Source organism: Zingiber officinale, chromosome 10B, assembly GCF_018446385.1.
Source record: "Zingiber officinale cultivar Zhangliang chromosome 10B, Zo_v1.1, whole genome shotgun sequence".
In the NCBI taxonomy this organism is placed as follows: domain Eukaryota; kingdom Viridiplantae; phylum Streptophyta; class Magnoliopsida; order Zingiberales; family Zingiberaceae; genus Zingiber; species Zingiber officinale.
This window is the reverse complement of record NC_056005.1, coordinates 30,446,758-30,459,196: the sequence shown is the minus strand read 5'-3', so window position 1 is coordinate 30,459,196 and position 12,439 is coordinate 30,446,758. Positions and strand designations below refer to the sequence as shown.

The 12,439-nt window shown below is 39.7% G+C and overlaps 1 protein-coding gene across 2 annotated transcripts; it reads right to left on the bottom strand.

Annotated features, from left to right (window-relative positions):
* Nucleotides 1–2,162: 2,162 nt before the first annotated feature.
* LOC122028700 (organic cation/carnitine transporter 2-like) lies at nucleotides 2,163–3,870 on the bottom strand. 2 transcript variants are annotated; one of them, XM_042587555.1, is made up of 2 exons: nucleotides 3,169–3,870; nucleotides 2,163–2,988 (listed from the first exon to the last, which is right to left on the bottom strand). In XM_042587555.1, exons 1-2 carry the CDS (start codon nucleotides 3,799–3,801, stop codon nucleotides 2,332–2,334), a joined length of 1,290 nt encoding a protein of 429 aa, XP_042443489.1. In that variant the 5' UTR covers nucleotides 3,802–3,870; the 3' UTR covers nucleotides 2,163–2,331. The 2 variants fall into 2 exon arrangements, with proteins under 2 accessions (XP_042443489.1, XP_042443488.1); XM_042587554.1 differs by having other exon boundaries at nucleotides 2,163–3,869.
* Nucleotides 3,871–12,439: the final 8,569 nt, after the last annotated feature.

Below are 12,439 nucleotides of genomic sequence, written 5' to 3'. Positions count from 1 at the left end.
TTTCATATTGATATAACCAATGGGATATTTCATATCCATTAGAAATTGACCTTAGACATATTAATAGTAACAATTAACTGTGCAAGTATGTAAGGGTAAAAGAAAATGGTAAACCTGCATAACAATTAACTGTGCAAGTATGTAAGAGTAAAAGAAAATGGTAAACCTGCATGAGCGAGTTCTGTAATGTAAGGTTACAACTTAACGTATATTAATAGTAACAATTAACTGTGCAAGTATGTAAGGGTAAAAGAAAATGGTAAACCTGCATAACAATTAACTGTGCAAGTATGTAAGAGTAAAAGAAAATGGTAAACCTGCATGAGCGAGTTCTGTAATGTAAGGTTACAACTTAACGTTACATTTAGTGAGAGGTAATCAATCTTATAATATAATAAAATTATATTATAAAATTGATTATTTGGTTTAGTATAATATTAAATATGTAATATAATATAATCTGAATTAAAAAAAATAATAACTTTTATAATCTAAATCATAAAATTAATGACATATAATTTGGATTGCATTACACCCTCTGACTTTATATGTTAAATATATCTTTAATTCATTTCTTATAATAATCAATCGTTGTTGTAGCCATTAGTTGCTCGTGGCTACTGCCACCGCTACAGCCGCCGCCGCCGCCAGGACGGATTATAAGTGATGTGGAACAGATGCCGAACACAATATAATCACCGTTTTTACTGTGAGATATTTATACAATAATTAAAAAATAAAATGAATTTTTTAAGTAAGGAATATTTTAATAGCAAACTTAAGATGTGACACATGAAATCTTAAAAGGCGTTCCTTAGGAAGTTTGAATAGAAACTCGTGGAAAATGAATAGATCCAAATTAAAATGGTAAAAATTCAAAGAAAGTTTATTCTCTGTATATGAATTTATTCATTTTCCCCAAATTTTTTATCCTTCAGGAAACAAATTCCATCGTGATTTATAATTGAAATCCTTTTTATTATGCATTTTTTTCTTATTACAATGGGTGAAAGTTCAATTTTCGATGGTCATATAAAAAAAAACTTCAATTCTCTAGTTATTTGGCTGTGGATTATATATTAACTCTATAATTTATCCTTCTTTACCTAACTATGAGACATTGTGAGCATAATTTATATAGATTTATTAATTTTGATATATATGAATAATCTATTTGAAAATTTTATAAATCAAATGAACTTAAATAAATTTATTTGAGGAATATTGTTATGAACTAATTGGCCAACCAATGCAATTCTTCTTCGGTTCTTTGAGATGGATATTGATTTGTTAAAGCAAGTCAGTAAAATATGATTGTGCTCGTTTTTAATGTTCTCGTCAATTTATTTCAGGATCAACATAAAGAAGATAAATCATAGATTATTATTTACTCTTAAAATAGTGAAAAAAGATGAATACTTCTCTTTGGAATAGTGATTATGTATAAGAAAAGTATTTATCTCGATTTCATTGAGATTTGAATCCTATACTTTAAGTTGACAATATCATATGCACTAACTACTACATGTCACGAGAAAACTTAATTTATTAAAGTAAATTAGTAAAAAAATGACTATACTCACTACCAGAGTCCATCAATCCGTTGATTCATTAAAGTAAGCCACAATAGATTGTGGGGAGCGAAAGGGCTCTGATCTTCCTCCGCGCCATTAGCAGGCAAAAGGATGATTCTTCTGTAGAGGACTTCCGGACAGATGGGCGCTAGGTTCAAGTGGGATGAGGGGAAAGTTTGCTAAGGCTAGTGAAATTGTGCGAATACTAAGGCTAGTGATACTTTTTTAGCTTTATATAACTGAGCAAATACACGTTTTGTAATCCTCCGCTGACAATGTGTCCGGTCTCAGTCACGCAATCGAAGCCTACTGGTTATCTTTTAAATTAAGTGTTTTTATTTTTAATAAAAAAAATTGAAGGCCTGCATATAGCTTATTTAATCTATTAAAAGGCGCATGTAAATCTTTTTGACTTCAATAAAAATATAATCAACCATAATATGATATACTTATTTAGTTATAGGATGTGTTACTTTGATAAAAATTTAATTAATACGTTTTATTTAGTTATCGTAATTATATTCGTTTCAATAGATACTTTTTTTTATCGTAATATAAATACTTTATTTAGTCATATTAAATATTTAAATCAATTTTTTAGGTCTGCAGTTCCATTCTGGCAATAGTATAGTGGGTGGACCGTGGGTATACATGCTGTCTTTATTGTATTTTAGTAGCACAAAACCCAGGCCACGCACATTTAAATGCTATGTCGATAAAAGAGACCAAAATACTAAATTGCAACAGTATGTACGATTTATTTTCTGCAATCTCCTCCTTCCTCCTCCTCCTCCATGGTGTCCCGGATGCTTCTTCCTTTCGTCTCCGGCAAGCAAACCGTCGCCATCCCACAGAACACGATCACCACCCCGAACACACCGAACGACACGAAGCTCAACCTTCTCCCCACCGCCACCAGCATCGGCGCGATCGCACCGCCGAGGACGATCGCCAGCCTGATCAACGATATCGCCGACCCCCTCACGCAAGTTGGGAACATCTCCACGCAGTAGATCAGCAGCACGTCGAACGCCGTGCACACGCTGAAGAAGGACGCCACCTCCGCGGCCATCTGCCACGCCTTCGTCTCCAAGAACACGCACGCTATGTTCAATGCTCCGCACGCTGCCGTGAACCCTAGCACCGACAGCCGCCGGTCGGTTACTCCGACGATGACCAAAGCGGCCAGCGCGGAGGGCACCTCCGCCACCGCGTTGAGCGCGGTGCTCAGATAGATGTCCGTCCCCAGGTTGCCGGCGTTCAGAGGCATGCCGGTGTACACCATGCCGATTCCAAAGCCGGCGATCATCGACGCGATCAGCCGCTGGGAGGCCCATTTTCTATCCCAAATGATTTTGATCGTCGAGAAGTTTGACCTGCTCTTGCTCGCATCGGCATCGATTTTGTTGGCGCCCTGCACCGAGAGCCATCGCGGGGATTCGTTGATGAAGAAGCAAAGTAAAACAGAGTAACAAGCGCAAGGAACAGAGGTCCACAAGTAGAGCGTCCTCCAAGATGACGCGAGGTTGACGTAGGCGATCGCCGGCAAAGACAGGAAGCCCAAAGTGAAAAACAAGAAACCGACGATGCTGACCTTGTCGCGCCACCGACCGGAGACAGTTTCCGAAAGGAGGATTAGCGCGGTGGTACAGACGGTGGACCTGCCAAAGCCGCAGAGGAATCTGAGCGCAGAATAGGTCCACACGTCGGGGGCGAGCGCGGTGAGGATGCCGGTGAGTGACATAGTCAGGCAGGATAGTAAAAGCATATTCTTGCGGCCGAGCGCAGAGTCAGAGAGCGTGGCGAGGAGGATGCCCCCGGCGAGGCTTCCGGCGAAGAAGGCCGAGGCGGGAAGGCCCACGACGGTCGGACTCGCGCACTCGAGGGCCCACTCGGAGATCATCGATGCGTGCGCGGGGAAGTCCCATGCCCACGACTCGGGAGGGAGGCCGCACGGGGTGGACGCAGAAAAGCAGGAGGAGGCGCCACTGCTATCCCCGCTGGTGCAGTGCCATGCAGGGTCTGCATCGGAGAAGATGTTGACGAAGGATAGCTGCGCGTCGAAGGTCCACGCGAGGAAGACGAAAAGCAAGTGGATGAACTGGGATATGAGGTTGCCGCTGCTGCCATCGAGGTCATCAGAGGAGAAAGGCATTGGCGGCTCTTTTAGATCTCCGTTTTGGATCTCGACGGAGTTGATGGGAAGAAGTGGCTCAGAGTTGACCATAGTGTTTCACGATGGCGGTACGATGGGGGAGGAAGCGCTAGATAAGCACGAGGAAAGTTGATATGGAGTCGAATTAATAAATAGGCCACAATTATCTAATTTTAAGAATTATTTTAGATTACAAAAAAAAAAGTATCGAATTGAAAGATTTTTCATTCGTTTCATGGGTTATGATCAATAAATAGCGGTTCTTAAATTTAACAACGCGCGATCACGAGGATTCCGTCCACAACCATCTAGACGAGTTATGTATCTCTCAATAGCCTGTAGAGAATTTTACTTTAATGCTTTGTTTACCATTGTGGTCGGATAGAATATGGAAAAGGGTTGAAAAGTGGGAAAAGATCAGTTACGAAAAAAGTGTTGAACAAGCTTACTTATTTAAGTTTATTATCAAAGATAAATAAAAATATTATTTAAATTTAAAATTTAGACTTATTTGGTTTGTCGATATGAGTTTGGTTTGCTACCAGACTAGGCTAGGTAGCTCGAGCAGAAAAGCAAGTCGAGCTATTTGATTTGATTGAACTGTCTAGAAAAGTTAAGCTGCTAGGACCAACCATAGGATGGCTGACTTGTGAGATAAAGGCCAAAGTTAAGCAGTTCGCAGTTGAGGGTTCAGAATTATCTGCAAAAAGGTGGAATCGTCACCCTAGTGATCCCCTGAACGTGGCCCTCCAGGATTCCAGAGGGAATAAATCATGATTAATGCTGAGCCAGAGGGTTCAGAATTATCGATTTCACGGTTGATGGGCCATTTAAAATAATTATGGTTAACGGTTTAGAATTATCTGTTCACGGTGTCACAGTTTATCATGATTCAAAATAATTATATTAAAATTTAAAATTATAAATTCATATAAAAAAACTAGCATACTTATTTAAGTTACATATGTATTCCTTAGGATATAGATAAATCAAAACTCACGTAATAAAAAGGATTCTCTTAACGCATAATTCATTTTTTATTTTCATAATATTTATTCTTTTGGTATCAAATTTATAAAGAAAAATATTAGTTAAATATTCTTAAACTAAATGACATATGGTAATTATAATAATTATAGTTTGAATGATTAAGTTGTTTGACTTTCATAGACGAGATGTGGACTTTCATATCCCAATAAAATATTTTTAACAAAAAAATTCCACCAAATTATCGGTTAGCTGTTAAAAATGGATTTGGACCGTAATCGACCTGACGGAACTTAGAATTTCGGGTGACCCTTGGTTAAAACCCAGTATACTCATACATGACCTTTCTACGAATGGTGTTCGATTAAGACCTGACTCATGGTCAGGTCTAGCTAGGACCGACCATAGGAAGGCTGAGTTGTGAGGAAGGCCAAACTGGCTAGGAAGGTTGAGTTGTCAGAGAAGGTCGAGCTACCTAAGGTCAAATTATCAGGGAAAGTTGGGCTACCTTGAAGGCCAAGCTATCTTGAAAGGTCGAACTATCTAGGAAGGCTGAACTGCTAAGTTGAATGAGTTGTTAAGTTTTGGGATGGCAATGGGGCGGGGCGGGGGCGGGTTTGTCATTCCCATCCCCGCCCCGTTCTTATTTTTTCGGGTTCGGGGATTCCCCATCCCCGCCCCATATCATTAGTCGAAACTTGTGTTAGAGGTCCAAAGTAATTTTGTCCTAGTTAACAATATATACTCCATCTGACTTTCACTGTGGCCTCCTTCAAGAGGGATATTGTATAACTATAGTTCTTTTTCATGAACACATAAGTTTGAAGAAAGTATGTTGACAAGAATTGGCAAAATTACATCATTGTGTCTCCCATCATCACAAGTATTCGGGGCGGGTTCGGGGATGGGGATAGTATTCCCATACCCGCCCCAAACCCGCCCCATCCCCGAAAAATCGGGGATCCCTATCCCCATTTCGGATTTTCCCCGTGGGACCCCAAACCCGTGGGGAAAATTGTCATCCCTAGTTAAGTTACCGAGTAGGAATCTGAGCAGTGAGTTTTTGAACTATCAAATTAGGAGACTAAGTAGGAAGCTGTTGAACGGGAGGTTGAGCAAAGAGCTCCCGAACTATCTAGTTGGGCAGGTTGGGTGGGAAGTTGTCAAATTGTTGAGCTGGAAGGCCGGGCAAGGAGGTGTCGAGTGGAAAGGTAAGGTTGCTGACTGCTAGATAGGAAGTAGAGTCATCAGGCTCGTAGGTGAGGCTGTCGCGCGGGAGGTGTACTGAGCACTATCAAGGTCTATGTTAGACACAAATTCTTCAAAATAGATTCATCTCCTCTTCATTGGTGTTAGAGGTTCGCATGGATGATTATTTCTCATGATACAATGACTAAATCATGTTAACAATTAAACACTAGCTACTTGTGGTGAATTGATTTGTACCCAAATATTATCATTGGAAAATTTTCAATGTGGGCTCTCTACTCTATCCTCTTCTGTTCTATCCAACATATAGTCTCCTTTTATAGGTTTCAAACCCTAACAACATTAAATGGTTTGAGTAATGATCATTTATTGTCTCTAATCACTCAGATTAAAACGCCAACAACTGGTCATCAATGGATAATTGTTACTGTCCGGTGATTTCAGATTGACGATTAATGTGTTTGCTACATACTTGAGCTGGTAGGATAAATAGTTCGAGTGGCAAAATATTAACTAGTTTGCTTGGACAATTTTTTACCTCGACTAATTTGACGTTCGACACATGCAAATCACCCTTGCACACAAGTTAATTAGATTTAGTGTAATCCAAATATTGGATTTGCACTCCCCCCTTACAGGCACATGGAGAAAGTATCTTTCATCCATATTCACGACATCAAAAGTTATGATTCAATTAAAATCAAATTTAATATTACAAAACTCCTAATATGAGATTAAACTCTCATACACATTGGAGTCAATCTCAATATCACAAAATTTCTAATGTGTGACTAAACTCCTATACAAAGTCCATATTCCATTGTCCAATTTAAAGAAAAAAATAAAAAAATTGAAAAAGAAAAGAAAAAATTAGGTAAAAAAATTAAAATGACTTTTTATGATTTTTTAAATGCAGTTTTTTTTAAAAAAAATACCCTGTTATATATTTAATTGTGAAAATATTCTTGCTCAAGTACTACTGTAATGTCTTTATTCAAAAGAGTTGAAATAATTTTTGCCAAGTTAAAAAAATATAATTTAATATTTTAATACTTAATATGTAGTAATTTTGACTAAGTGATGTAGTTTTACTTTAAGGTGTAGTGATATTAACTAATCTTGTCTAAAATCAGTGGAGATGGTGCGCTGAGTATATGACTCAGTTGTTAACTGTGAGAAGACTGGGATGAAGAAAAGATAATACCTTTCACTCCTCCCTGCACACCACAAAGAACAGTAATGCAAAGGACAACGTTAGAGTAAGAACCAGGGAGGGGGTCCCTGGCGCAAAACTTCGACACTCAAATCAGTATCATAGTCGAGCAAATGTTGAGAGAAAGATGAACAGTAGATGCATGCACGTAAGAACATGTAATAAAACATTGTTCATGTCATGCCCCAAAGGAGTCTCTGCCCGATAAACCCCCCCTTTTTATGACAACATAGGGGACCAAAATTCATAGCCACACAGGTATACCTAACAATAAAAATCTCAACCCTCATGGTTGGGGACAATCACGACAAAAGACAACAAGGGCACTCACATAACCCAACATGAAATGTAAAAATAGGAACAATCTTGCATACAGGCATGTCTAACAAATAACGTACTTTATTTGCAAACCAACCAGGTAGAGCAACTATGAAATGTAAAACAAAACATGTTTTCATAACAAATTTCAAAGGAAATTTCGAATACCAGAAAGTCATATGTTACGACAACCAAAATAAACCAAAGATATCTCGAACGACGTGGGACCGACAGCTAGGACCTCCGAGCGACATGACTTTATTTCCTACCTCCTAACCTGAAATATAAAATGGAAACAAAGGGATAGTGAGTAAAATACTCAGTGGGTATATGATAGATGGTGCATGATACTAAAAGGTAAAGGAGCAATCTTAGGTATACCACTTACTAGCGAAGGTAAGAGAAAAACACCAACCTAAAAATCCATAAACCTGAACAACCAAACATGGAATATACATATAACAAGTGTACAACAACTATGGATTGCAGCCGAACTGTCAGCCAGGGCATGTAAGACGTCACTGTCTACGGGAGAATACTCTACCATGAATAGTCCTGTGGGCAGAATCGTGGCCACTGTTTGTGGGAGAATACTCTACCACGGATGGTCCTGTGGGTAGACAGGGCAAAATCATAGTTGTCTAGCTACGGACTACGGACGAACACGCTACTATGGATGATCCCGTGAGCTGTCAAAGTCTACAAGTGCCCAACTAATAAGAATAATAAACAACCATCACTGTGTACTAATGTACATACCACTAGCTATATCCTTATCTAAAGGTATTGTATGATATAAACAATCATACGTAGCAACAAGGAGACTGCAAGATATCCAAAGTAATGAACATAAGGGCAAGAAAAACAAATATAAATATTAGGAATCAATCAAACATAGAGTTAAGGTACGCTATGTATATTATCATAATAGTGAAATAAAATCATGCACCAACTTCCAAGGATCTAAAAGAGAATTAGAGGAAACTATCCACCTCTAATGGAGAATGTTCCAGTTGTCTTCAAATTCGATGCTCTCTCTCGCGCTCAAATCTTGAGAGGAGAAAATATGAAAGGCTATTTAAGTATTAAGCTAATTCCAATAGCAACTCCATATAGCCAATTTAAATCTCAAGGTTAAGGAATAAATCAATGGGAAGAATAGAGAACGTTACACGCATCCTAATGGTATACAAATATAAGAGTTTTCCCATACAAACTGACCTCAAGATCAGTCTTCATGTTCAGTGATTTATTGCGTTGATAACGAATTAATGCACTATCATTAAAATTTTAATTATTATTACTTTCATTTTCTTGGGTTTGCTACCAATAGAATCTGAGTTTTTAAAATATTTCTTTTCTCATACATTTAAATGGAAACACCAAAAATCTGAGGTTTGCTACCACTAGAAATATTAATTGTATAAATTTCTTAGTTGATTGCTCACTCTTTAGTAATAGCTCTAGGTTACTTAATCTATCAATCTATCTCGTTCATATTCTACAGATTTAATAACTCGTTACCTAACTCCCTAAAACACAAATCTGTTAATTAACCAAACCAAATCAAAGATAGAAATGTTAAAAACCAAACAATATGTTGTCGGAGATTTTAGGGAACTTAGATGAATTTAAAATTTACATGGAATTTAAATTCAACTTACAGTCGAAATAACCTGAGCGGATAATCTCAGGCTGCCAGCAGGGGCTGGTTTCCGTAACGCAGCAGAGCTGAGCGACAGGGCAAGTTTGCAGAGTGGTAGACCAGAGTGGCAGAGCAGGTCTGCAGAGCGGTAGACCAGAGTGGCAGAGCAGGTCTGTAGAGCAACAGACTAGAGCAACATACCAAGTCTGCAGAGCAGAAGACTAGGTCTGTTAGAGCAGAATGACCAGGTCTGTTAGAGCAGAGTGACCAGGTCTGTTAGAGCAGAGTGATCAGGTCTGTTAGAGCAGAGTGGCCAGGTCTGTTAGAGCAGAGTGACCAGGTCTGTTAGAGTAGAGTGACCAGACCAGGATAGACCAGTCTTGACATACCAAAAGACCAGATCTGCAGAGCAGAAAGGCCGATCGGGCAATAAGGTCGTTGGTCGGACAAAGAGACCGACCGGGCGAGCTAACCGAGGCCTGCAGATAGCAGTTTCCTTGAAACAGATTCGCCCACCTCCGACTGTGTTTCGAGGTTTACTCGGGTCGTTTGTTCCCCAAGATACAACGGTCGACCGTGAACTCCACCAAGAACTGGTGGTCACGGCGAACTGAGTGGTACCCGAACGCTATTACGGGCGCTCTGCCGAGCAGGAATTACGCGACAGAGGAGGGGAATAAGGTGGAGAGCTTCTGCTTGCTTCACTGTGTTATCTCTGTAACTTTTTTCCTGTGGTCGCAGGCTCCTTATATAGGAGCTCAAGACCAAAGGACAGCATTAATGATCATTACTTTCACTTGGCCGTTTTGATTATGCATTAATCTTTCTTTAATGCATCAGTTACACAAGCAGCAAAAAGATTCATGTGGCAAAATGTTGGTTGTTCCGCTTGGGCAAATTTTTGCCCCGACCGGTCCGACATTCGTGTGTGTAGGTCGCGCTCTCACCCGAGTCAATTTGGTTCAGTGCAATCGGGGCCCTGGATTTGCACCCCCTTGCGCACCCACGCGTGAGAGAGAGCCTCTCCTTATGTATTTGTTCACATCCTCAATGTATGTGAATCAATATAAACCAACAAAAGTGCCTTGAAACTCCCAATGTGGGACTAAAGTCCCATTCACAATGGAGCTTCTTCTCTTCCACCTCTTCTCCATTCACACTTAATCAACAATCCCCCACATGAATGGAGATAGGGAATGTGATAGCATTCAGTAGTTGAGTCAAGTATAGGATAGGTATGTTTTACCCTTTGAACCTTCCCTTGTGAAGATCTGGTTGCTTACTGGCTGATAGTAGACACGATGTCCTTGAACTATACTGTCGTCTGTGTAAGTAGTGACAAATCTCACCCAAGACTCTCCCTGATACAACTCTGTTCTCATGAGTGTGTTCATTCTTGGCCTTGAACACGCCTAGTTCTGTGAGAAGCTCTAAGAATTGTGCCTCCAATTCTCTTCAAAGCGGCCCCACTTCTTTCTCACATAGGTGATCCCTCAAGAGTTACCATCTACTCTTTTTGATCATTAAAAGACCATCGGCTTACCCTGGTTTAGTCACTGTTTTATTGGGCTACCCCCACACAATGTGTCTAGTCAGTGCAGATTAGTTGTCCCTTTGAACCTAGTTCTTGGGATCTCCAGTCAGCATAGGTTGGGTGTCCTCTACACTAATCGCTGACAACGGCATCAAGCCCATTCCTCTTGATAAGCTTGCAACTAACTCTCGATTTAACCCCTTGGTTAGCGGATCGGCTAGGTTATCTTTTGACTTCACATAGTCAACAGTGATAACTCTAGTTGAGAATAGTTGTCTAATGGTATTATGTCTATGACGTATATGTCTAGACTTACCATTATACAAATGGCTCTGTGCCCAACCGATTGCTGATTGACTATCGCAATGTATGGAAATCGCCGGCATCGGTTTCGACCATCGTGGAATATCTTCTAAGAATTGTCGTAGCCATTTAGCCTTTTCACCACATTTGTCAAGAGCTAAAAACTCAGATTCCATCGTGGATCTGGTTATTACGGTTTGCTTAGAAGATTTCTAGGAAATGACTGCACTAGTTAGAGTGAAGACATATCCACTCATAGACTTGAAGTCTTTTATATAAGATATCCAACTTGCATCGCTATATCCTTCGATCACAGCAGGATATCTTGTATAGTGTAGTCCATATTCAAGAGTATACCTTAAGTACCTTAGTACTCTTGTTATCCCTTTCCAGTGCTCAACACCGGGATTACTCGTGTATCTACTCAGTTTTCTCACTGCGTAGGCCAAGTCTGGTCGTGTACAACTCATCAAGTACATAAGACTTCCAATCACTCGAGAGTACTCTATTTGAGAGATACTTTCACCTCAATTTTTCGATAGATGTTGACTCGTATCTATTGGCGTTTGTGCCAACGTAGTATCACCCTTGGTGAATTTCTCAAGAATCTTGTCCACGTAATGGGACTGACTAAGAATAAGTCCTTCTGTAGTTCTAAGAATTTTGATTCCTAGAATCACATCAGCTAGGCCCATGTCTTTTATGTCAAATCTTGAGTTTAACATATCTTTAGTGGATGTGATTATCTTATCATTACTCCCAATGATAAGTATGTCATCTACATATATGCACAAGATGGCGTATTCATTCTCTATGACTTTCATGTAGACACATTTATCACATTCATTGATCTTGAATCCACATTCCTTCATGACATTATCAAATTTCTCATGCCACTGCTTTGGTTCTTGTTTCAAGCCATATAATGACTTTACCAGTCTACAGACCTTGTTTTCCTGTCCTGGCACAGAAAATCCCTGAGGTTGGTCCATGTAGATTTTCTCTTATAAATCACCATTTAGAAAGGCTGTCTTTACATCCATTTGATGTATTTCGAGATTTCATAGAGCGGCAATAGCCAACAATACTCTAATGGAAGTTATTCTCGACACCGAATAGTATGTATCGAAGTAATCAAGGTCTTCTTGTTGTCGGTATCCTTTGATTACCAATCTGGTCTTGTATTTATCGATTGTGCCATCTGATTTCATTTTCTTCTTGAAGATCCACTTGCAACCTAGTGGGTTACTTCCCGGAGGAAGATCCACGAGTTCCCAAGTGTGATTTTGCAAGATTGATTTTATCTCAAATGCAATTGCCTCTCTCCAGTGAGGTCCATTAGACACTCCGGGGCTTACTTTCCAGCATAAAAGTGATAAAATCCGATCCGTAGGATTTTTCTACCCGAGCTCTTTTACTCCGTCTAAGCTCAACCTCAACTGGTTCATCATCTTCTTCTTCGCCTTGTGTTTCATATGCCCGTTTTGAGGAGCTAGAATCC

What these genes read in the sequence shown, in the direction of transcription:
- LOC122028700 (XM_042587554.1), bottom strand. Translation starts at nt 3,801, where the DNA reads ATGGTCAACTCTGAGCCACTTCTTCCCATCAACTCCGTCGAGATCCAA.